This window comes from Urocitellus parryii, chromosome X (assembly GCF_045843805.1).
Source record: "Urocitellus parryii isolate mUroPar1 chromosome X, mUroPar1.hap1, whole genome shotgun sequence".
In the NCBI taxonomy this organism is placed as follows: Eukaryota; Metazoa; Chordata; class Mammalia; order Rodentia; family Sciuridae; genus Urocitellus; species Urocitellus parryii.
The window spans coordinates 13,600,684-13,625,970 of record NC_135547.1 but is presented as its reverse complement, the minus strand read 5'-3'; the positions used below and the strand labels follow the sequence as shown (position 1 = coordinate 13,625,970).

At 38.0% G+C, this 25,287-nt stretch overlaps 1 protein-coding gene across 1 annotated transcript in view; it reads left to right on the top strand.

Annotated features, from left to right (window-relative positions):
• F9 (coagulation factor IX) overlaps nt 1-24,958 on the top strand; it is a 31,103-nt gene extending 6,145 nt beyond the window's left edge. The window contains exons 4-8 of the mRNA XM_026392214.2: nt 3,573-3,686; nt 11,180-11,308; nt 13,368-13,576; nt 22,725-22,839; nt 23,193-24,958. Coding sequence (XP_026247999.2) covers nt 3,573-3,686; nt 11,180-11,308; nt 13,368-13,576; nt 22,725-22,839; nt 23,193-23,740 — 1,115 coding nt within the window. The 3' untranslated portion in view covers nt 23,741-24,958. The remainder of the gene's footprint in view (nt 1-3,572; nt 3,687-11,179; nt 11,309-13,367; nt 13,577-22,724; nt 22,840-23,192) is intronic.
• Nucleotides 24,959-25,287: the final 329 nt, after the last annotated feature.

Genomic DNA, 25,287 nt, shown 5'->3' with positions numbered 1-25,287 from the left:
ACACTCTACCACTGAGTTACAACCTCAACCCCCTACCATCACCCTTGTGTGCGTACCCCTCTAACATCCTCTCCACCTTGCACACTAGCCTCCTTTTTCACTCTATGATGCTCCCACACTAGAGACTTTACCTGGCTATTTTAGCTGGCTTATCCTAGCTTGCCCTTGGCTCACTCCCTAGTCTCCTTCAGGTCTTTGCCCCAATGTCACCATCTCAATGAGGCCTACTTTAATCATCTATTAATACTTCAACCTACCCCCAGGAATCCCACCACTCCAGACAATAATATCCTGTTATATTTTTAGTACTAAAGGTTGAATAATCCTTATCCGGAATGTTTGTTTCAGATTCAAGATTTTTTTTTTCAGATTGTAGAATGTTTGCTTATATGTAATGAGATATCTCAGGGGTAGAACCTAACTCTAAACACAGGACTCATTTATGTTTCATATACCATTATACACATAGCCTGAAGGTAATTTCATACAACCTTTTTAACCATTTTGTGCATTAATTAAAGTTTTATGGGGTAGAATTTTCCACTTGTGGTGTCATGTTGGTACTCATGGGATTTTGGATTTTGGAGCAATTTGGATTTTAGATTTTCAGATTAGGGATACTCAACCTGGAACACTTTTTGCCATGTGATGTATCATAGCATTTTCTTACTTATACTATTTATCCTTGATTTCCTCCACTCCCCTCCCACCCCATCCAAAAATGCAAGCTTCATTTTGGCAGGGATTCAATTGTTTTGTTTATTTATATATTCCTAGCACCTAGAACAATATCTGGAACAGAGGCACTCAGTAAATATTTGCCTACAAAATTGAAGAAAAGGAGTAAAAGATATACTTTAATAACAACTCATTTTAAAACTAACTTAAAAGCCAGCAGGATTTTGAGACAAGGGAAGCCTCACAGATTGACTTACCTAAGACCATCTTCATGGTCAGGAACAAATTAGCCTGAACCACAAATTCACTGAGGTCCATTAATTCAAGTCCCTTTCTATTTGCTACAGTTCCCATTCTGAAGACATTATTAGATATTTTTATACCTTCCTAACTCATAATTTCCCTGTTTTTGTTTTCAAGTCATGAGCAAAGACAACATTCACTCTGTTACATTGCTTTATCTATCTTGCCTTATTCTTAGGGATGAATGCTACCATGACTGTTTCTATGAAATATTCCCCATAACATTCATCCAAATAAGTTTTTTTAATGCTTAACTTCTAATGAATTTAAAACTTTGACTTTGGAACATATTTTTAAAAGCAAATCAACATCTGTTTTCCCCAAAACAATATTCTTAGTTGTATTTAAATCCCCATGATTCTTTCATTCCCCACATATACCACAGTTTCAGTAGCATATTTTGAAGTTGGGTGCCTGCCTTCTAGGTCACACAGGTACATTGTTTCCTCAGGCTTAGATACCTGGGAAACATCAATGATATGCTTCTGTCACTAATACTTTGTCTACAAAAAAAAAAAACAAAAAAACAAAACAAGAACTAAAAGGAAACAAACTCCATGTCTCTTTTCACATGCAGTGGGATTCCAAACCACCACTAAAGTAGCCTATGCTGTTTCTCATATATAGCAAGAATCCAGGCTCCTCACTGCTGTCCTTTTCTCTGCCTTTAACTCATCATGCACAGACTTGGTTGAAGAAGAATCACCACCCAATCACATTAATTGGCATCTGTCAGAAACTTTACAGAATGCTATTTTCAGAAGCAATTTATAGCATTCCTATAACATTTAACCCTCACACCATCCCTGTGAGCAAAGCATTATGAATTCCATTCTGCATAGAAAGATACTGGGGCTTAAGGAGGTAAAGAGATTTGCCAAAGGTCACCCAGCTAGAAGTCATGAAGCACAGAAAAGAACCCAATCCCTTGCTTTCTATTATACTTCATGGCCTTCAAATCTAAACACAGTTATTCATTAAACAAGAACCTAGTAGTCTTAAATGGGAATCTGTCACTTGGCAAGGCCTTGTCTCTTGTTGTCTTTGATCCCTACTGACAATGGCTTTTTCTAGGCCCAAAGTACACACAGACAAGGACCTAAAAGAGGACCAAATGCAGGATAAAATGACACTCATTTTAAAGATGTGTCTCAGCAAACGGGTTCCTGTGTAGCTGGCTGCAAGCCCAGACCCTTTCAGTGAAACATCCTAAATAATTCAGATTTGTTGGTCTATAATATAAAGTGCAAATGTAGCTCGTTTTTTAGACCAGTTCTGAACATCAATAATAATAAACCAGAGATAACGTATTTTGTTTTCATAGAATTGGAACAAATTGAAGTATCCATGCAAGAGCACATTGGATCAAGGGGCAGAGGGGACAAGGTCTCATTTTTACAGCAAGCAGATTTTCCAGAGTGGCTACTTCTGAGAAAGGGATATTAGTCCCTTAATTAATGGAACCTGAATACATGCTTCATCAGAGAGGAGGGAGAATGGGCAGGCATCCACACATTGGATGTTAGAGAGTTTTGCTTTGAAGTATAATTAATAATTAGAAGTTTCTCTTTGATTTTCCCTTTTTCTCTTCTTTGGCTCTTATTGTCATCATTGTCTCTTACTCTTTTCTTACTCATATATCGAGTCTTACTGATCTAGCTCCTGTTTTTTCCTCAGGGCTATTTTTTCTGAACTCAAAGTGTGCACCCACTCTCCCTTCTGTTTGTATTCATCCTTTTCTCCTGAAGCTTCCTTGGAAGTATGCACTGAGACAGAGAATGAAGAAATCAGACTTACAGAGTCCCTTCTCATCCTGATCCTTCCCCTCTTGCTTATGCCTTCCTCCTACTTTCTTACTACCAGTGTCTTCAAAGACTTTCAAGAAACTTCAGAAAAGGTATAATGGATGTAACTAATCTATGCACAAATAAAGTACCTTGCAGAATCTTTTAAAATTCCATATGATATACTGAACATTGTTTTTCACTTTACCTAAATCATTTGGAAGCTAACTTGTAAGATAGTAAACTATCTTTAAGTAGTAAGAGATGCTTCCCGCTTCTTTTCTATTATCTTGAACCCTTACTATATATGATACTTAAAGGTTAAATGATAATACATTTGTTCCATGCCTAGGTCACCAGTTCCTTGAGTGCAAGCACCGTTTATTATCTAGCTCAGCTTGCTCAGCAAGACCTGCAATAAATCAGACTATGTATGATATGTAGCTAATATTCATTGAAATTATTTGCTTTGATGTAGAATTAACTGCTGTAATTCTATAAGAAAGGACTGAAAATTCTTCTCATCCTATGCTGATATGGCACATTTCTTATACAAAGATATTCTTCTACCTCTTTCCTTGGATTGCATAAACTATGTACATGCCTTCGTTGGGGCATTTTCCTGGGACAGTATTAACCTGAAAACCTTTGCTGCGGTGTGCTTTAGAAACCAAGTAAGACAGAAGCATCAACTGGCTTCCAAGTCAGTAATCCTGCTCTGGTCCAAAAATCAGATTCTTATCTCCATAGTATGGACACTCTAAGCAATTTATCTGATAATTTTCCATTTCTTAACCTGTCTCAAAGATGGAGATCAGTGTGAGTCCAATCCATGTTTAAATGGTGGCAGTTGCAAGGATGACATTAATTCCTATGAATGTTGGTGTCGACTTGGATTTGAAGGGAAGAACTGTGAATTAGGTGAGTAATTATTTTTTGATTATTCGTGGTTCAAAAGTTTCCTTTTGAAACCAGATAAAACTGGAAAATGCAATGTTTATGTATCATAAGCTTCTCTTAAAAACATACTTTCAGGCTCAGTACAGTGGCATATACCTGTAATACCAGCAACTCAGGAGATTGAGGCAGGAGGATCACAAGGCCAGCCTGGGCAATTTAACAGGACCCTGTCTCAAAATTTAAAAAATAAATAAATAAAAAGGGCTGAGGATGCAGCTCAGTGTCAAAGTGCTACTAAGTTCAACCCCCAGTACAAAAATAAACTTTCAAAGATTATAAATATTTACTTCATCTGTAGTCACAGTTTTCAGGATATAAGCTCAAGCAATTATATTCAGAGCAGTAACACTATCTGGTCACTAACATTAGATGATAATATTGTTTCATTCACTTTATTTATTAACCCTCAATACAACCATATGTGGTTAGTACCATTATTATCCTCACTGTTTGCACATGAGAAAACTGAAGCTCCAAGAGCTCAAGTGGTTCAGCATAAGTGGTTGAGCTTGACTTGAATTTCAGTTTGACTAAAATCTGTGCTTCTGACAACTATGCTCGAAACTCAAAGAAAATTGAACCCATAAAATTGTTTGAACTCATGACTAAATTGCTATCAGCCTAGGCAGTAGAAGTCAATTACATACAAAACCAGTGGTATGATAGGCCAACTATCCCATACAATAGGAACTGCTCTACACATACAGATCACTTCACATGTTAAACTTGTTGACAAAAATTACAGGTCATTCCCAAGTTTGACCATACTAGTCACATAAAAAAAATCTAAGATTATTATATACTTATACCCTAGAATATTTTTCAGGTTTTGGTAACTGGAACAAAGCCCTTTACCTAATTGATTATTAGCTCTGGATGCAATAGTACTGGTATTGTGACCATGATTGGCACACAATTCTGCAAAAGAATACTCTTTCTACTCTAAAACTCTAGAAGAATAGAGATGCAATCTCAGGGAAAGAATCTGATACCACAAGCTACATGACTACTGACAAAGAGTAGAAAATTAGAAGGATACTGTTAAGGCATCATAGCCAGCCACCTGACAGATGAAAAAGGAATAAAATGAAATGAAATGCACTTGTCCTATTGAGAAAGGGGAAAAAAGTCACCTGAAATGTTATTCGGAAATCCTTTCAGTACTAAGGAGAAATTGATTGATCATCTTCCTTTAAGATCTAAAAGATCTTAGAAGAAAAGAAAAATGTAACAGGGAAAAAGCAGGTAAAAGGAAAGAAAATAGCAAATGCAGGTGGATGAATTAGTATAAACTGTGGTGGACTCCCATTCCCTTAGGTTTCCCAGTGTGGAGACAAGCCAATTTCTTGGTTAACTTTCCTGTGGGTGTGTTCATGGGTTTAACATATCTAAAGTGCTATTTTCATCTGAAAGATTATAATTTCAAATTCAGATTTATCTAGATAAATTTGATCCTGCTATTATGGAAACCTACAGAAATCCTTAGAGTAATCATTCATTATCAGCTTAAATAATAAAACTATTAGAGCTGAGGGAATGAATAACTCAATTAGTCTCAGTTACTATGTGGTAGTAGACTATCTTGAAAACATAAATGTCTATATCTAGCTTAAATATACAGATGTTTTTAAAAAAGAAAGAGAATCACTTCAAGCAGTGTAAGTAAATCTAGGTACAAAATTTCTGTAAACGTATTTACTATATGTGTGAGGTCATGGCCCACAGAGAAAAAATGCTAAGTCTACAACTGGCACTGTCTCAATACTTTCAAGTTCCCACATTTCCGCAGCCAACACAACCCTTGGCCTCTATGGTATATTGATTTCACCCAATCAATCTGATCAAGGTTTAGAAAAATCTTTTCAGCTCTTTTATTTCACAAACAAATTGGTAATTCTTTCAAAATGTTCTTTATCTCAGACACTCTAAGAAAGCAACAACAAAAGCATATACAAACTCCCATTTTAGCTTGTTGCCTCCAGCTGAACTAAAGACTAATCTCAAAAGCCACTAGATAGCACAGTGTATAGAGTATCTGTGCCCCAAATGTCTTGCTTTACCCTGTCTTGGAAAAGGAAAGGAGATTTCCATTGTCAAGACCTTTTTGTTTTCTTTTTCCCTTGCAATCAAGTTCTTCGTCAGGGGAGAAAAGTACAAACATTGAAGGCATTCTTTCTAGTTAGAAGAATAGCAATTAATTGGTTACTGGGTCCTTTTGGCTAGAATAAAGACCTCCATATGTTCCCAGCTGCACATCAAATCCAAATCTCTTTCAAAGAGATCAAGGTCCATAAGAATTCAGTCATCTCTGCCACTTCTAAAGAATACAAGAAGCATTTTCCCACAGTAAGATAGGGATGAGAAGAAAAAACTCACAAGCAATAAATATTTGGGTTTTTTTTTTCACTTTTGCAGCACATCACAGACACTTCTGTCTTATTTACTGTGTATTTCTGTGCAGTGGTAGGGATGTTGAATTTAACTGAAGAATGTTGAATTTAACCACTTTGTGGTAAACTTGTTAAATAGAAAATCTTTTGTTCAAGTTTTTCTTGGCACATCAGTAGATATACCAGGGAAGGTGAAAGCAGGGTAAAGTAAACAGAATGTGATAACTTTTGTCAGTAGGCACAAAAGGAATTAGAAAGTGTTCATGGTAATATGCTTATACTGTAGTGATGAGCTTGATGCTCTTCAACAGAATGTCTAGGCACAGAGACCAACTTCAAGATCAGAGAGAACCCATGGTCAACATAGAATGTGACATCTAAGTGCTCAATAACTGATGAATGAGTGCCATTCTGATTGTTTCTTAGGTCCTGCCTTATTGACCCTTTATTGACCCAGAATTCCTTATGCTATTGTTCTGTTTCTAGAATCCTGAGCCTTTTACCTGAAGGTTAAAAAATGCTGAATAGGCAGCAATATTTTTCATCACATGCACAAACCAAGCCAGAGATCAAGAGAGGCAGCAACATTCTGGTTCACAAAGGGCAATGACAAATGTTCCTCATTTTTCCAATGATCAAGAGGTCTTAGTCAAGGACACAGAATGGGAATTGGAGAAAAAAACACACCACGTTTATTCATTCCCATTGTGCATTCCCTGGGACAAAACAAGGCTACTCCTACCACCCACCTCTGTTAACTTATCACAATCTCATATTGACTGAACACTTTCCACAGGTGGTATTTGATTTGGCTGAACACTTTAGCATTTCTTGTAGCAACAATATGATAGCCAGAAACAAGCAAAGAGCTAGGGATATTATCAGCATTTGTTAAGAAAAATAGTCCTAAAAATAAGTAAATAAAGAAGACAAAATGTCATCTTTTTGGATCATGCACTTGGTGGATTATTGGTAGCAAAGATTAAAGCTCAGACTGGTCCCTTTGTTCACCTGATGAGAGCTGATTTGCCTCCCTTTATTTCCTAAAGTATCAGTAAGGACTATGAATTAATTATTACTTTAGCTGTGTGCTAGCATATATAAACGAGAATTTTAAAATTTAGATTTACCACTTAAAAATTCATGATATTCTCCAATACCATATAGTCACTCTGCTAGCTTGAGTTCCCCCATAATAAAGAGCCTCTTAACATAAGTTTATTTACTGGAATGTGAAGTCCTAGGGGGAAAGTGTAAGGGACAGGAGAGTGAGTCTGTGAGGAAGGGAGAACCAATAAGAGAATCAGTAATCCGATTACTTGCCTATAACTGTAGCTGTCTGCTGGATCTCCTGGGATTATCTCCAAAAGACAGGTGCACTGATCTCAGGATAGTCCACCTGAAAGACAAGAAGAGGTGAAATAATTTATCCATCAGCATCTCTCCCATTGGTCAAAAGTTCAGCCTATGGGACATTACCATCCCCCATTTCCCAACTGGGTATGCTTGGGCACCCAGAGAGTCATATAGCATCCCACACCTCATCAGGGAAGCCCCAAGGCAAGATGTGAAAGGCACCTAGACCAGATATAAGCCAAGATGATTCAAAGCTGCTCTCATGTGAAGTCAGTAGAAGTACATGTAGAGCTCATCACTACAGTACTAGTAAAAGACATAGATAAGGTTGAGAGGTGGTAATAAAGGTGGTACACAGGAGGCATCTAATACAGTCACTCATTGTCAAACTGTCAATAATAGCTGCACCAAGCATTTCTATGGAAAGGTGTACAGTACTTGAGTATATAAGTAGAAGGTGTCTTATATTCACTGGATTCTGATACTGTGCTAGAGATAGAGGCCCAAGGGCAGAGCCTACTTTTCTTATCTCAGCAGGTCTCAGCTTGCAAGCCCTGAACCATGCTACTTTCTGTTATTGAGATGGCATAGGAGAAACAAAAGAAAGCACAATAATTTGAAAATACAAAATAAGATGGCAGGAATAAACTGACTATACTAAGAATCACAATTAATGTGAATTGGGGTTCAACTAATCTATTAATGACAATGTTCAGTCTGGAGTTAAAATCTAATTGCATATTGTTGACAAAAGAGATCCCTAAAATAAAATTACACCAAGAGATGAAAAGAAACGGATATAAAAAGAATTATCTGGTAAATGTTAACAGAAAGAAAACCATCAAAGCAATCCTAACATCAGACAAAATAGAATCCAAGATGAAAAGCTTTACAGGACACAAAGAAAGATATTTCATATTAATATGGGAGATTTCACAGGAGAGTAAGAATGGAACGCTTAGCACTGTCAACACATAATATCTTTAGCATTTAAAAAAATCCTATTTTGTCCTCTTGTCTTTTATACTTATCTTCACGTTGCCTATAGGCCCTTATGGACTCCCCAGTACTGCTATTTCTAGAGATCTCCAGCTTCTACTTCTGGAGGTAACTTGTCAAACTGGCTAGCTCTGGAAGCCAAGCAACTTCTAGAATAACTAAGCAACAAATACTACACCTCAGTGTAGACAGGCAGTATCTACAGAAAATTAAGAGATTGTTCCTGCTTTTCTTGTTTGCTAAAAGTAATAAAAGTGTAATTTTCAGAAAAATGATTGCACATATAGAAAACCCAAAGCACCTAAATAATTCGAAGAAATAATATATAGAGAAAGGCTGCTGGACATATAGTCAACATACAAATATTGATTATGTGCCTATATACAGCAAGAATTTAAAAAGAAGTTTGTTTTTTTTATTTGCTGGATATATTTTATTTTCTGTAGTATGCAATACAAATTTACATGTGTATGCAATATAATTGTCACCAACAAATTTAAATCATATTTTTAAAAGCAATGAGTACATAATTACATGTTAGTAAATATCAGTTTCCAGGTATTTATGGGAGAAGATTGAATGTTAATGTATGCACATGTAGCTTTCTTGTACTGATATTTTGCTTTTCAATGTGGAGCTAGTAAAAGTGATTCTGTTGACAAAATGGATCAAACAAACAATAAATAACAAAATAAAGGCGAAATCATAGAGTATTGGTTAAGGTCACTAGCTTTTGAATCTGGATGGAACTGCATATCAATTTAACTCTCTGAACTTTTAATTTTCCTTATCTGTAAAATATAGATATATTCTCACTAGATTTTTTTTTTGAAACTTAGGCAAAAAAGAAATATATTGGAAGGAGAATTTACAGAATTTATGAGCAGTCTGGAGAACTGTGCTCAGAAAATAGTCTGGAACAATGTTATAATGAAGGAAAGAAATACAATGAAGTCATACACAGGACAGTTGGGTTAGGGGTGTCCCTTCTGCCCTGGGTTTGAGCTCTATGATGTGTCAGCTTCTTTAATCATACACTCCAAATTCAGAGGCTCAGATGGGAGCATCCAGTTGTTCAAGCTTGGTTACATGGTCAAACCAAGACTAAAAAGAAGTTTTATAATAGAATAAAAGATTAATGCTTAGGAATGAAATTAATAAAAATGTAAAAAAAATTCTACACAAAAATATGGAAAATTTTGAAAAATTAAGGAAGACCTAAATAAATGAATGGATAGGCTATCTTCATGAATTAGTGGATACAATACAGTAAATATAACAATTATCTCCTAATGGATTTAGTCCAACACCAATCAAAATTCCAGCAGGCATATTTTTTGTATACGTGGAGTAGGACTACCAAGCTAGTTCTAAAATGGAAATACATGGAAATACAAAGGGCCAAGGATAGCCAAGACAATTTTGAGAAAGAATAAAATTGTAGTAGTAAAAGTACTACTACAAGAGTTAGAGAGACATATTAATTAAGATGGTGTAGTATTAACACAAGGGTAGACAATAGATCAATGGAACACCAGAGAGTTCAGAAACATACATACACACATATAGAAACTTGATTTATGACAGAGGTGCCACTGTAGGGAATGATTGCTCTTTTAACAAATAGTGAGGGATCAATTATATATCCATAGAAGGGCAAATACATCCCTACAACATACCATGTATCATAATCAAATACAAGTGGATTCAAGATCTATATGTGAACTATAAAACAATAAGTTTTTAAATTCATGAACTTGGGATAAGCAAATCACTCTTAAATAGCATACAAAAAGTATGCACTACAAAGGAAAAATTGATAAAATGACACTAGAGAGAAAAGTCAAGTCACAGAGTGAAAGAAGATATCCCCCCCCCAGCCACACACACACTAGAACTCTTATACACTGATGGTAGAAATTTAAATTTGTACAATTGCTTCAGAAAATTGTTTGGCAGTATCTACTAAACCTAAACATATGATCCAATAATTTGACTGATACACATAAATGCAGTAAAATCACATTCTTATATTACCAAATATATGTACAAAATGTTTATTAAACCATTATATATAAAAGCCAAAAACTGAAAACAACATAAATATCTATTAATAGTAGAATGGCTGAATAAAGTTGTAATAGTAATACAATGGAATACTACACAACAATGTGAATAAACTATAGCAATACAAAATCACATAGATGAACCTATAGATAAAATGTTGAATGAAAGATACAGAAAAGTACATATTGTAAGTATTTATATGAAGTTCAGGAACTGGTAACTTTTGAAAAGGAAGAAAGATGGAGTGATTAGGAGGGAGCGTCAGGAGAATTTGGGGGGTTTTGATAATGTCCTATGTATTGGTGTGTGCAGCATTTAAACAGATTCATTTGCTTTGTGAAAATTCATACAAAAGTTTTATATTCTTTTCTGAATTTGTGTTACATTTCAATAAGTAGGATTTTAATTGCAGTCCATGATTTAATGAAAATAAAATATCTAGTCATTTAGCTTTACACCAAATCAAAATACTACTTCCACTATTTTATGCCTGAAAATTTTATTTTTCTTCCCATTATTTGCTCCAGGCTCCCAAGCTTCTCACTATGAATACTCCCAGCTTATTTGACCCATATGTGAGTCAGTAGTTCCATGTACTTTTTAGAAAGGCATGTTAAATGGTGCTATTTTGCTTTCTTCCAGATGCAACATGCAACATCAAGAATGGCAGATGCAAGCAGTTTTGTAAAACAGGCACTGATAGTAAGGTGGTTTGTTCCTGTACTGAGGGATACCGACTTGCAGAAAACCAAAAGTCGTGTGAACCAGCAGGTCAAAATCTAAATAAGTTGTTGTTGTTTTTTGTTTTTTTTTAAGAAAATATATATTTGAACCTTTGGCATTTTAACTCCCTAATTTTAATCCCTACTTGCATGTACTTCCTTTTGAAATCAAACAAAAGATCAGTAGCATGAAATGGAGAAATTATTTTTCAAAATTATATCATCATTTTAAATATAAATTTTGTTATTATCCACAGTCTTTTTTGTGTCGATTTTTTTCTCTGACCTTTAAATCACAAAGCAATTGATTTGTGTGATTTCTGTATATATTTGTAATTCATCAAGTCAAATTAATGTAGTAATATAGTACTGTACCAGAAAAGATACACAAATAACTGAGTGATGGACTTCTAGTAGAAGGCTGGTGAATTTTAAGCATGAGACTGTCAGGGCCTGACTAGTGTACTCTAAGAAAGTTATTTCCTGACTTTGGGCCTTAAGCTGAGTTTATACAGAGTGTCAGAATGTTTCCAGCAACTAACTGTTTAAGTTCTGCTAGGCTGATCAGCACTATGTTACAGAAGGAATAAAACAATGTTTCTCAGTCATGCTGACCATGCCACCATGTTGACAGTTGATTGGTATATTCAGCACATCTGTACTCCACTCTCATGCTGCTCTTCTCTGAAGACAAAAGCAGTAGAAACTTTGTTCTGAAAAACATTGGGCTCTGCACGATTAATTATATTTGATGAATGAGACACTTTTTTGAAGCAAGCTACACATAATTTCTTTTGCATTTCCAAAGCCTGCTATTTTATTAAATTGGTGCATTAAATCATGCACCATTCCTCTGTAATTGGGTTCAATACCTATTTCAGCAATGCATCAGGCAGAGGAAATTAAAGTAAGGACCAGAATCCAGGAATATACATACTGCAACTAAAATAAAGAATCTCTAATGCTTTAGGGCCTGTCCACCTAATCTTCTGCCTGGTTCTTCACATATACTGCCTTAAAGCTTGCCTTCCTGGGAGGAGTGTGTGTATATATGAGTGTACACACACACTTGGTATTTAACTTTACAAAGCTACTTTCCAGTGTAGACAAATGGCATAGTAGCTAAGCCCTTATAAGCCCTTCTATAAGAGAGAAAAAGAATTGAGAGCCACCTCCAACCATTATGAGTTATATTTGAATGTAGCCTTTGCTTTAGCAGAATAAGTAGGCCAAACCTAAAATAAGCTTTTCTGCCTTTTCAAATATAATGGTCCCTTTTCTCTCACCATTGTTGATCATGTATATTTATACATAAGTATTTTGAAACTAATTTCCTGTTTTCTCAACCACATGCTGCCTTCATGATACTTTCCCATAGCTGGTTGCTATAGAAATGTCTGTTATAAGGAAAGTGTCTAGGAGGAAAGTGAGAAATGAAAATGAAGTATAAGGTAACTTTGTTTGACTACAAATTTCCATTTTGGTAGTCCCCAGTGTAGCTGTAGATAATTGGGGGCCAGGGGACAGGGAATAAACCAACTCAAAGAGGTGTTCAAGTTCCAGGTAAATACAGCTGTGATAATCATATTAGTAAACTTTTTGGTTAATAATTGACAGCCAGGTAATTGAACCAAAATGATCTCACTTCAAAAAACACATGAAATCCACCTTGGATACTAGAGGGCATTCTAGTCAAGAAATCCTGTTAATGATAACCAGCAGAAGTTCCATTCACTAATTAGTCCCATTAATCTAATGGCACAAAGCATTCAACTTCCATTCAGGGACAGCACCTGGAAGTACAATGTTAGTAAAGAAACTAAACAAAGTCATGAGACTTTATAAAAAGTCCTACCAAATTTGATTCCAGAACACCTATTTCCATCAAGATGATGGATTCTGGAGCCAAATGTTCTTTCCATGAAGGTTTTGAAAACTTTCCATGAAAATAATGCAATCAACTATATTCATTGATTAGATTTTTTAATGTTGATGGGCCTGCTTCTCAGAAGTGACAGGAATTGGCCTCATTCTCCATTTTCAAAATATATCTTCCATTAGCCAATGAAAAATATTGGAATACTAATATTTTTTTTCTATTTTTCTAGTGCAATTTCCATGTGGAAGAATTTCTGTGTCATACACTTCTAAGAAGCTCACCCGTGCTGAGACTATTTTTTCTAATATGGACTATGAGAATTCTACTGAAGCTGAAGAAGGCATTTTGGATAACATCACTCAAAGCACCGAGCCATCTAATGACTTCACTCGGGTTGTTGGTGGAGAAAACGCCAAACCAGGTCAATTCCCTTGGCAGGTACTCTATACTGATAGTGTGTCAAAACTGGAGTTCAGCTGGCAAAAGACAGGCCAGGTGGGAAGCTGAAGCTAGGCCACTGGCAAGACCTGTAAGGGTGAGACAAGTATTTAGGTAAGTTTCAGTAGTAAGCAACGTGACAGTCCCGATAGATGAGCATCTGGGGAAAGAGAAATCCAGGGACAGCTACCATAAAAGGTCAAGAAGAATTTGGCATCAAAGAAAGAACACAGCAAGATTCCAGCAAGCAATTAACTGGTCAACAATAGGGAGGTCTGGAAGAGAGGTCACAGGTACTAGAGTTCAAGGTACTGCTCCAGCTCAGCCCCTGGGGAAACTGGTGAGAGTCAAAAAGTTTCTTGGCCCAGAGAAACTGGATTATTTTTAAGGGAGCAAAGGACTCTTGTAGGAAGGATTAAGGCAAGAATGGTTCTTAGAGTCAGGACATGAAAGGGGGCTTGATCCATTACTCTGGTTTTCAGTGTGGTAGCAGTAGAGTCACCTGGGAACTTATTAATAATGTAAATTCTCATGCTCCACCACAGATCTACTGAATCAGAATCACTTGTGTGGGGCCCAGCATCTGTGTATAAGCAAGCCCTCCAGGTGATTCTGAGGCACACTTACAATTTGAAAATCACTGGTGCAAAGGAAACAAACATATTACATAATCCAGCATTCAAAACACCAAACAGTGGACTCTTTCTACCTAGTTTCTTCCAGGGTGTTCTACAGACAACCTACATAAACAGAACTACCTATGCACATTTTTATGTAACTACCAACAGCTAGATTTGTAGCAAAACCAGGGTTGTAACTATGCCTATAGCTAAAGCCTAAGTGATTCCATCTGTGAGAAGGGATAAGCCACCTCCTCCCCACCTCAAGGCAAGGAGCCAGGCTGGTCCTTATGGAAAGTTGTGCTGTTCAAAATGGTAACCACTAGCCACATGTGGTTACTTAAATTAATTATGAGTAAGTAAACTTACAAATTCAATCTTTAATCACACCTGCCACATTTCCAGTGCATAATAGCCACATGTAGTGAGTGCTACTGTACTGACCAGGGCAGGTGTAAATAGAATACTTCCATCACTGCATAAATTTCTATTGGAGAGTGCATATATATATTAGTTTAGTCTAATTTAAAACTCCCTAGTGGCCACGATCATATTTGGTAGTTATTTCAAGGATGCTTCACTCCAAAATATTTTCTCTACTGAGGTTTGAAATTCTGCCATCACAGAGTGGTAGCTTTAAAGACTTTGCAATCATCAAATGGGTAACAATTAAAGCCACATAAATGTCTCCAGGTTTAACACCACTGAAATTTTCTTAGACTAGCTATGTATTTATCCATTCTTCAGAATGCTTGCCGTTTTCCAACATAATAAATGAAAGATATTAAACATAGGCCTCAGGACATGGGGACATTGTAGAGAAAGGTACCACAGGGTAACACAACATTACAACCAAGACATAATATTTTCCTTCCTTTTGTCTTTTTTTTTTTTATACAGTATTTTGTTGGACCTGATCTTCTAGCCAATAAAGTACACTGTATGTCCCTGTGTCCCCACTTAAAGGCACCCTACCAGTGCCCTTTCCCTCACCCACCATACCACCCTTCCTTTACTCATCCACGTCTTTACCATTCTTTGTGGTCCTGCTAAAATTGACCTTGTCCACTCACCTTTCTTTGAACAACCTCTTTTTGGTACACTCTGATTATATTTTCATTCTACTTAGCATCCACGTATCTCATTCTCTTTTTCTTGTTTGCACTTTCATTCATTAAATATCTGATTTACATGAATAAGGTGGTTATAAGAAAAGATCCTACTTTATGACAATTATTCTCCTTGGGCTTGTGGGACATAAAGCAGTGTTTATAGTAGAGAAGCCAGGGGGCCTGTGTTATTAGTTCAGAACATCACTTCCTTTTTTTTTTTTTTTTTTTTGGAGTGCTCTACCACTGAGCTACATACCTAGCCCCATTGCTTTCCTGTTTAAAAAATCCAACTTCTTTTTAAATCCCAGGGTGAATGCATTGTGAGTTTAGCATTGCCCCCTTGTCATACCAGAAATGAAATGGCTAATATAATTAAATGAGAACCAAAACAGGAGAAGGGGTGGATAAAGTCTCTGTTTAGTCGCATAATGTGTATTTTCCACCAATCCTCTTTAAACCAGATGCTTGGCAGTGTTTTAACAAATGCAATGTGTTTCCTAAAAGAAAGCAACTTGGGCAGACATTTTATTTCCTTTTTAAGTAGAAAAGACTAATAGATTGTGGTTGCAGTTCTGTGAGAAGATATGATACTTATCATTCCAAATCTTTTTGTATTCTTCTCACTGCACACTTACAGAAGACCTGTGGTCTTTTTCCTGTCCTGCCTATCTAAGTTCATTTGGAACGTTCAAGATTACTCACAAATTCATGTGTGCACACATGTTCACTCCCTGTTTCTCCCATATGTACTAAGACTACTGACTATGGGTGTACCAAGCACTAGATTTTCTTCTTTTCCAAAGGCAAAGTACTAAGCTTTTTCTAGTATACTTGAGAAAGACTCTACACTGTTTCCTTCCTCAACAGAGAATGTTCTCTCCATACCTACCCAGTTCCCCAGGAAAGGTTATTGGTTTTTAAAACTTGGAGATTATCTGAATGTCCAAAAGGCACTTTTAGACAAAGATGAACAGTAAATAAAACAAGCCAGAATCTTTCCTACTTGGTGGAAAGGCCATCTCGGCCACACCATGGTTAATGTGTAGAATGGGAAATACTAGATGTGTTGCAGACAAGATTGCAACCAGGGTCTGGGGTTGTAGCACTGTGATAGAACACTTTCATAGCTTGTGTGAGGCACTAGGTTCAATTTTCAGCACCACAAGTAAATAAATGAGTAAAATAATCAACATCTAAAAAAAAATTTTAAAGACCAAGAGAAAGGAAACAACAGCTGGGGTTTCAGTGGCCACCATATTTTACTTCTGGCTCTGAAATATGAAATACTACTTAGAATATCATCTGGAAAAGAGTGTGTTTGTAAGTGCTGATGTTTCATAAAAGCCTTTCTATTCAGAATTGATTCTTTCATCTTTCAAATTGGCAGGGGTGAGGGATAAAGTGATCACTCAGGGTGAAGAAATCCCACAAAGAAGGACATAGAGTTCACTTTCACCAGGAGTAATGAACAGTTTGAATGGACTGAGAAAGCTTTTTTTTAGTCTGTCAAAAGAAAAAGGTGTCGGTGAGCTGTCAGCGAGCCCCACAGGGTGGGGGGTTCACCCTGCGTCTTAGCGGGAAGTTTGCAGGCAGATTCCGGCCACTGCTGGGTGGTAGGCTGGGTGGCTTTGGGAGGAAACGTGGGTAGAACAAATATTTGTGGAACTGCCTACGGGAAAAGGTGTTCTGTTCCTGGGAACAGACAGCAGCCGCTGCGTGGCCCCGGGAGTTCATAGGACTTGGTTCACCTGGCGGGAGACGAGAGCAGGCTGAGGGATGGCAGGGACGCCGTCCCAACCGTAGCCTGTTCCCGCTAGCGCTCATTTTTTACCTCACTCTCTGGCTTCCACGTCAGTCTGCTGGGCCAGAGGAAAGTGCCAACCCAGCCGCGTCGCAGGACATGGTCGCCTCCCAGCAGCCCCCAACGGTTCTAGAGCGGTGCAGCACGCCCCATTCTGGGCTGAGCCCGAATGCCAGAGGCGCAAGTGCTTCGGGCGCTTCCCCCTCGGAGAGTTGTTAGGCTGGGGGGGGGGGGCGGGGGAGGGGAAGGAGTCACAGCTGGGGTCTTCTTCCTTCTCTCTCCTCCGCCCCCAGCTGGCTTGGGCTGGGAGGGGCAGGATGCAGGCCCCAGAAGGGACACTTAAGAAGAAGAAAGAAAGTAAAAGGTTAAGTGCCCTACATGGAAACAGAAAGGAGATTTTCTTAGAGTTACCATATCTCGTGGAATGGGGAACTAAAACAAGACTTGAATTTCCCAAGTTACAAAGGGAAGAAATCTTTGAACATTATAGAGAACAGGGAAATTACGCCTATATTACCAGATTGGTTTCATCAACCGCGCAAAACTGAGACGTTTGAGCGGAATGCGGCTGTGCACGCTGCTAATCCCAGCGTCTCGGGAGGCTGAGGTAGGAGGATCGCGAGTTCGAAGCTAGCCTCAGCAACTTACTGAGGTCCTCAGAAAATTATCGAGACCCCTTCTCTAAAAAGATCTGGGGTTGTGGCTCAATGGTTAAGTGCCTCTGGGTTCAACCTCTTGTAACAAACAAAAAAGCTTAGAGGTTTGAGGCAGGAGATGTGGCTCAGTGGTAGGGCACTTGCCTAGCATGTTAGAGACCCTGGGTTTTATCCCCAGCACTGCAAAACACATACATATATGTATATATTTCATATATACATATGTGCATATATAAGTGTGTATATACATACAGACGGAGAGACAGACAGGTTTGAAGGAGTGACATGTTTTTCAGGGATTCTAGAGCTTTAATTTGGTTTTGGTCCCAAGCCCATGATCCTGCCATCTGACAATTCTGAGCATGCACAAACTGACCCAAGAACTGTTTTGGGTTAAGATCTGATTAGCTCTGTAGGTGAAGTACCTGGTCTATTTTCTGTTTTATCATAAGCCTCAGTTCTGTATGAGGCATATTTATTCCACATTTAATAGTCTGAAGATCATTCTACCACATTGAAAAAAAAGGGAATAATATGGAAGCCAAGTGACTAAGCTGTCCTCATATTATGTTGTATCATATGCATTTCCTAATATTTAACTATTTTAACCTATAGAAAATGTCTGAAGAAGCATTTTGTCCATTCTTTATTCTATTCTTTGCCTAAATCTTTAAAGCATCTTAACATTTTCCCCAGTCTCGGCTTCCCTAAGCTCTGGCTTTCAGCTATCTTTAAATTTGCCTGCACTCTTGCCCTATACTGCTAGCTACAATGATTCAAATAGGACACAAGTCAGTAGCAGATAGCAGGTGGAGTTACCATTTGCATAAATCACAGCTTTTTTGTGTGGAGGGGTATGTTACATGAAAATAGAAAGATAGTCTCTTGAAAAAAAGATGGCCCTGTATTATTCCTAGCTCAGGTGATAAATAGGAACATGATATATATAATCACACCAGGCCCCACAAAGCTAGTTGGGACAGAATATTTAGACTATTATACTCTAAGACTGTTTGATGAAATATATTTCAATATTAACTAATTGAAATAATGGTATATTTGAAATAATGTCATATTTCAAGTTAACCACTAAAAACCAAAGTGAGTATCCCCTCTATGCCCAGTAAAATGACATAGGGCCATGGGTTGACTGAATCATGCCTGCAGGCATAGCAAGTTATAGGTCATGTAGAAATGGTTTTACTTTGTATATGAGAGTAAAGATACAGAAAAAGTATTATTGGAAAGTTGGAGTGAGTGACAGAAGCAGAATAAAAGTTTTGCTGAAATCACAGGGAAAGGCTAGGTTGGAATTAACACTTGGAAAGAGAACAACAGGGCAACCACTGGTACTCTGGACTGGCATTTTCATGAAGAGTATAAGTGCAATTTTGTGAGTATGTATTTTGTAGATGAATGTAGTTGTGTTTGATATGTATGTGTGTGTGTGTGTGTGTGTGTCCAAAACAGGAAAAACAGGCTCCTGTTAGGCTGTGGCTACCATGAAAATGTTTAACAGATCAGAACTCAGGTATCTTGCTCACAACATATGCCTTCCCATTTCCTCCATCATTCTCTGAAGTGGTGTCTTAATATGAACTTGTCCTTGGCCAAGTACAAAGCTCATCCCCCAAATATCTAATATTTATATAGATTTGGTCCAGAGGTAGCCAAGAAAGCATTCCAAAACCATACCAATTGTAATATCTTTAAATGCAAAAATATATATTTGAGGTCTTTTTTTGGCAAAGATGTTTGCTAAAATTTCTAACACCAATCAGGGATTGGCAAAGAATTCTCTTTGGGCTTAAAAGAACAACCATATTTCTCAGACATCCACTGGAAAGCAATAGAAACATCAGGCAGCAAGTCTTTGGCAGAAGTCAGACAAACTACATCACAGTCTCTGTATCCAGAGGCTGTGGATTCATTCAGTCTGACCTAAGTAGCCCACTAAACTGAGAGATGCCCAGCTTCCACAAACAAACCCATGCCCTGCCTCAAACAGTGGCTGGAGGGGAAACAATGTGATATCCAGGCTGGTAAACTCTTATTTCCACCTGCTTGAATGAATGCATTCAGTTGTAATCATCACGTCCATTATAGAATCATGTTGCCCACATTTTCTTGGTGATAATAATCACTTGGGGTCAGAGTTCACACATGGTCTTATAACCAGCATGCTTACAGAAGGCTTTATACTGAGAAGGGTGGCATATCTAGAGTTTAATACATTACATTTGTGCTGTGTAACTGAAGTCTGATGAGACAACAGAGCATGCACTGGGGCCTTGGAACCTGGGATTACCAACTGCTTGATTACCAAGCAGTTCCACCTCTCACCACTTCCTAGAGAGTTTCTTCACCTCCTTCTCCTCTACCCCTGGTGCCTTAGCCAGCCCTGCCTCTCCCTTCCACACCTGCCCAATGACCACTGCCACCCCCAACCCCTGGTGCCCAGACATACACCTCCTCCTTGTCTCTACCCAACTACTGTTGCCACCCTTCTCCCCTGGCAAGGACCTGGGCCCAGACACAAGGAGAATTGAGGTCAGGTGCACACACTCTGTGCTATCTGGGGAAGGGACATACATGGCCATAGGCATCTCTGGACCAGAAATGGGCTACAGAAGAATTAAAGGATTAATGCTAGGGGCAAGCCTCTTGCCAGTTTCCCTTTTGGGTACATCCTGACATGAATGTTGCAATCCCTTGGGAATTATCTCTCTGCCTTGATTGCTGCAATAGGAAACCAGTAGTACCCTAGGCCCCCTGGCAAAGAAAGATTGACTTACCCTCCCGTGATAGAGTCCAGTGACCTGTGGCTGGCAGACAGGGAGTCTTGTGGGTGTGTGTGCTGAACTGTACAGTGCCACCCCTGGGCACCTGTAAAGGTCTACACTCTCCTAGCAAATATCCCCATGCCAAAGGGAGCATGATATTAAATATCAAGCTAAAAAAAGAAAAATAAATAAACATTTCAAGAAAGATCACTGAAGAAAAGAAAAATTTTGTATTTTAGTATCTTCAGTGACACATTTTTCCTGGCTTTGGAACAAAAGACTTCACATTTCCGTTTCTCATTGATACCCCTCCCCCCACAAAAAAGTATGTTGATACAATGGGGTGAGCATTATTAAAACAAAGATTACCAAGCCTTGGGAATTCTGATTCAGTAGTGCAATACACTTGTCTAACTTAATCGTACGTAAGAATATGCTAGAGAGCTTCATTTTCCCCAGCCCCTAGCAGTAAATATTTTAAGTCTCAATAAGCCTGCAAATCTGCACTTTACAAGCACTCCAGGTGATTCTCCTGCCTTGGTCCATAGACCACATTTAAAGAGATACTGGATGCTCAGAGGTACAAATACTGGAGTCAGGCAGACTTGGTTCTGTATCCCACTAGCTAACTTGAGGGGAGTTAATATATATCTCTAAACCTTAATTTGCACATCTATGGATGGATACATTACTATCATTCCATAAGGATATTATGTTTTTTTCAATAAAGATGATTAACATGTATTATCTATATACTGGCCAAAGTGTTGGGCAATGTACACAACTTATCTCCTTTAATCTTCAAAATAACCCTGTGAGATAGCATTTTTTATTACTGCCTTTCTTTGAGGATGTTGTTTTGATATAAAATGTATACAAAACAGTACAAGGATTGGCCCCAAATAAGCACTCAATATATATTCAAAAAATTAGAATAATTGTTAAATCTGGGTGGTGGACACACTGATGTTTATTATATTATTATTTGAGGTTTTTCAGTAGTTTTACAGCTTTTTTAAGATAAAAAGCAACAGAAAGGGAGAGCCAGAGTTTGGAAAAGATCATGAAGCCTATTATGAGCTGTCCCTATAGCTCTCACAGTGAGAGGCTAGTGCTTCAGTGTCTAGTCTAGGACATAGTAGGTGTTCAGTAAGTTGAATTCAGGACTGGAAGAACTTTCAAAAGAACATGCCCCAGGGACTATCTCTGACCCACACATAAAGGAGTTGACCATCTGCTTTCCCTGGTTTATGAATGATTTTATGCTTAGGGCTACCAGTGCCTTAGGAATAGTGCATCCTTTCACAAAGAGCTCATGGGCTCCTGAAGAGTTTACTGAATGTTGAGTGTGCCCTCTAGTGTTCACATATCTCAGCTTTCTTTGGGAAAATTTAGATGGAGAAAGGCCCTCACTTACATTGGACCTGAAATTCTCTAACTAGATCTAGACCTTAAGGTGCTGGAAATATTTGTTGTCCTCTGTGATTGTGCAGCAAATATACAGATGAATGAATGGATATCTTTGCCCACTTTGCCCCCAAATAAAATAAAGCACAGCTAACTAGACCTTTTAAGACAAAGGCAGATTACATATTCAGCCAGGCAGGGTGGGGTATGGATAGGAAAGAATGGAAGGAGCTTGCGAGTCCTGCTGTGCCCCACCGCTTAGGTGGCTTTATGCACAGCCCTGATAGAGGCATTAAGTCTAGTTCATACTATTCCAGTTTGGAAGGGGCTTGAAAGAACTCCTGGAAGAATATATCATCTTTTCTTTTTCAAATGATTTATAGCAAAGAGATCTCTACACGCAGAGACAGGAGACTCAATATCCCTATTCATCTGGAGGAGATGTCAGTGTGTTTCCTAAAATACATGCTGTATCCCATGAAGCAATTGTGCCATCCGAAAATCTGACTCACCTGGGAAAGGAACTCGAAGGCCCCAAATCTCTCCTGTCTCTCATTGTGCATTTTCCTCAAGATAGTTACAGAAATGGCTTTTTGGTTTGAGTTTCAGAAACACTAATTCATCCACAAAGGTGACACCTTGCAGAAATTCGCCATTTCTGCCAGTGTCTACAAGCCAAGTTTCTGCCTACTCCTGTTAATAGCACATGTATTTATTTTGTTCTGGAACAAATATATTGTGCAGTAAGATTCTTAATTTGTTTCCACAGGTCCTTTTGAATGGTAAAATCAATGCCTTCTGTGGTGGCTCCATCATCAATGAAAAATGGGTTGTAACTGCTGCCCACTGTATTGAGCCTGGTGTTAAAATTGAGGTTGTTGCAGGTAAATAAACAAAAGGATAATAATCTATACAATTGCTAAACCTTCTATGTGATTGACACATCATATTTTACTAAGATCCAATAGGATTGTTACTAATTAAGTTGGGCCAGTGGTAGAAGAAATATAATTTCAGAACTTGCTCTATCCTTCAAGCCCCATAGTTCTTTTGATGAATATGTAAAGCACTCATCTCAAGGATGCAATTATTTATTGTGGTATCAATTTCCCCACCAAACATGTAAGATTTGGTAACATTTTGAGACTTGGTTGCCAGTTTTCAGTGATACCAAGTAGACACATGGAAAATCTGTTTCTATGAAAGTCGTGACTGAAAATGAAATTTATTTCAATAGGTGAATATAACATTGAAGAGAAAGAAGATACAGAGCAAAAGCGAAATGTGATTCGAGTTATTCCTCACCACAACTACAATGCAACTATTAATAAGTACAACCATGACATTGCCCTTCTGGAACTGGATGAACCCTTAATACTAAACAGCTACGTAACACCTATTTGCATTGCCAACAGGGAATACACAAATATCTTCCTCAAATTTGGATCTGGCTACGTGAGTGGCTGGGGAAGAATCTTCAATAGAGGGAGATCAGCTTCAATTCTTCAGTATCTTAGAGTTCCACTTGTTGACAGAGCCACATGCCTTCGGTCCACAAAGTTCACCATCTATAATAACATGTTCTGTGCTGGCTTCCATGATGGAGGTAGAGATTCATGTCAAGGAGATAGTGGGGGACCCCATGTTACTGAAGTGGAAGGGACCAGTTTCTTAACTGGCATTATTAGCTGGGGTGAAGAATGTGCAATGAAAGGCAAATATGGAATATATACCAAGGTATCCCGGTATGTCAATTGGATTAAGGAAAAGACAAAGCTCAATTAATGAAAAATGCATTTCCACAGTTGATTCATTGGGATTGGAACTGGATTGGGCCCTTTAAATTCCTTGTGTCTTGTTGAATTTAAATATATACTTCTATAAACATTGCCTTTTCTCTTTGCAGGGGAGAATTCCATCTAGAATTTATATTTTACTAGAGGAAGTAGATTAGAAAATGTAATCACTAGAGAAATGCAGTGTGGTAGGAAATCATCACCATTTACAAAGGGCTCAGCCCTTACCAAAATTGTGAAGTTCTCCACCCTGCCCAGCAGGTTCTATGGTTCTCCATTGTGGTAACTCACCTGATTCTCCCTCCTTAACAGCATTCCTTGTTCTAAATCTTCCATGCCTCTCTCATCAAAACATCAACATTCATTAGGTCAGTAACCAGGATCTTTACTTGAGTCCATCACAAGGCCAACACCACATTCATAAAGAGAACATAGGAATAGTTAACAGGTCAAAACTTGTTGGAAGCACTTCTTATTTTTCTCTGTCTTTATTCCTGAATCCTTAAATTTTTCTGACTCCCAATCTCCAAATCAACTTTTCTATTTCTTACTCCCTCTCGGTCATTTCCCCTCCACAGTCATTAAAGGTGGTAAGGGGAGCATTCTGTTTCACTGCTGTATATAGGTGTATGTGTCTGTTAAAACCTGGCTTTCTTTTATTTTAGTCTCAGATTGACTTTTATAACATAGGGATGAAGGAAGGTGATTGAAGAACATGTTGGGAAAGTTCCTTTCAGAGCATTAAAGCTAGTGTGTGTGTATCTCAATGAGCCATCTAGAACAGTTCCCTAAGAGTTTGTCACTAGGTGATTATGGCAGTCTGGCTGGGGATGGTTCCATCAAGGCAAGGCTGGCAGGTCACTAACTAAAAAAGCTGACATAAACCAAGGTATTTTATCCCCTGTATGGAAAAAAATAATGCTAACAGAAAGAACATTCCATTTGTAACCAAGAACTAGCAGAGTCTTTAAGGGAGAAATTAGCAGCATATCTCCAACATTACCTGGAGCCAAGCAAGAAGTTTCCTAGACCAGAGACCATGAGCATCATCTCCTTGGCTAATATATACATCAGTGGAGAAGGGCACACAGGCTCAAAGAGCTGAGTCATTACACCCAGATAACTAACTCCCCCTTTTTTTGATTCCATGTTCACCAAGGAACTTTGTGATTATGATTAATCTTTCTCTACTGAATTTCCTAGAGGGCTGCTGACCAACCAACATGTCATTCTACTTATGAATTAATAAACTGATGTTCTAGTTCCTACTGAGTTTTTGTGAGTTTATTTGATGTGACTCAGTCACTCTGTATTGATGTGGGACTACTGACAAAATCATGTTTGGAACCCACCCCCTGCCCCCACCATAGTCTCAGACACACCTCACTTATTGATTTCTTTAAAGTCCTCCTACTTTAGTCTTATAAACATAAGTATCAATAAAATTTGAAATATTTTCAAATGTCTCCATGTTTCTTGTTAAATAGTTCACATAGAGGTATCCCAAATGCTACATTCAGCAAAACACTCAGAACA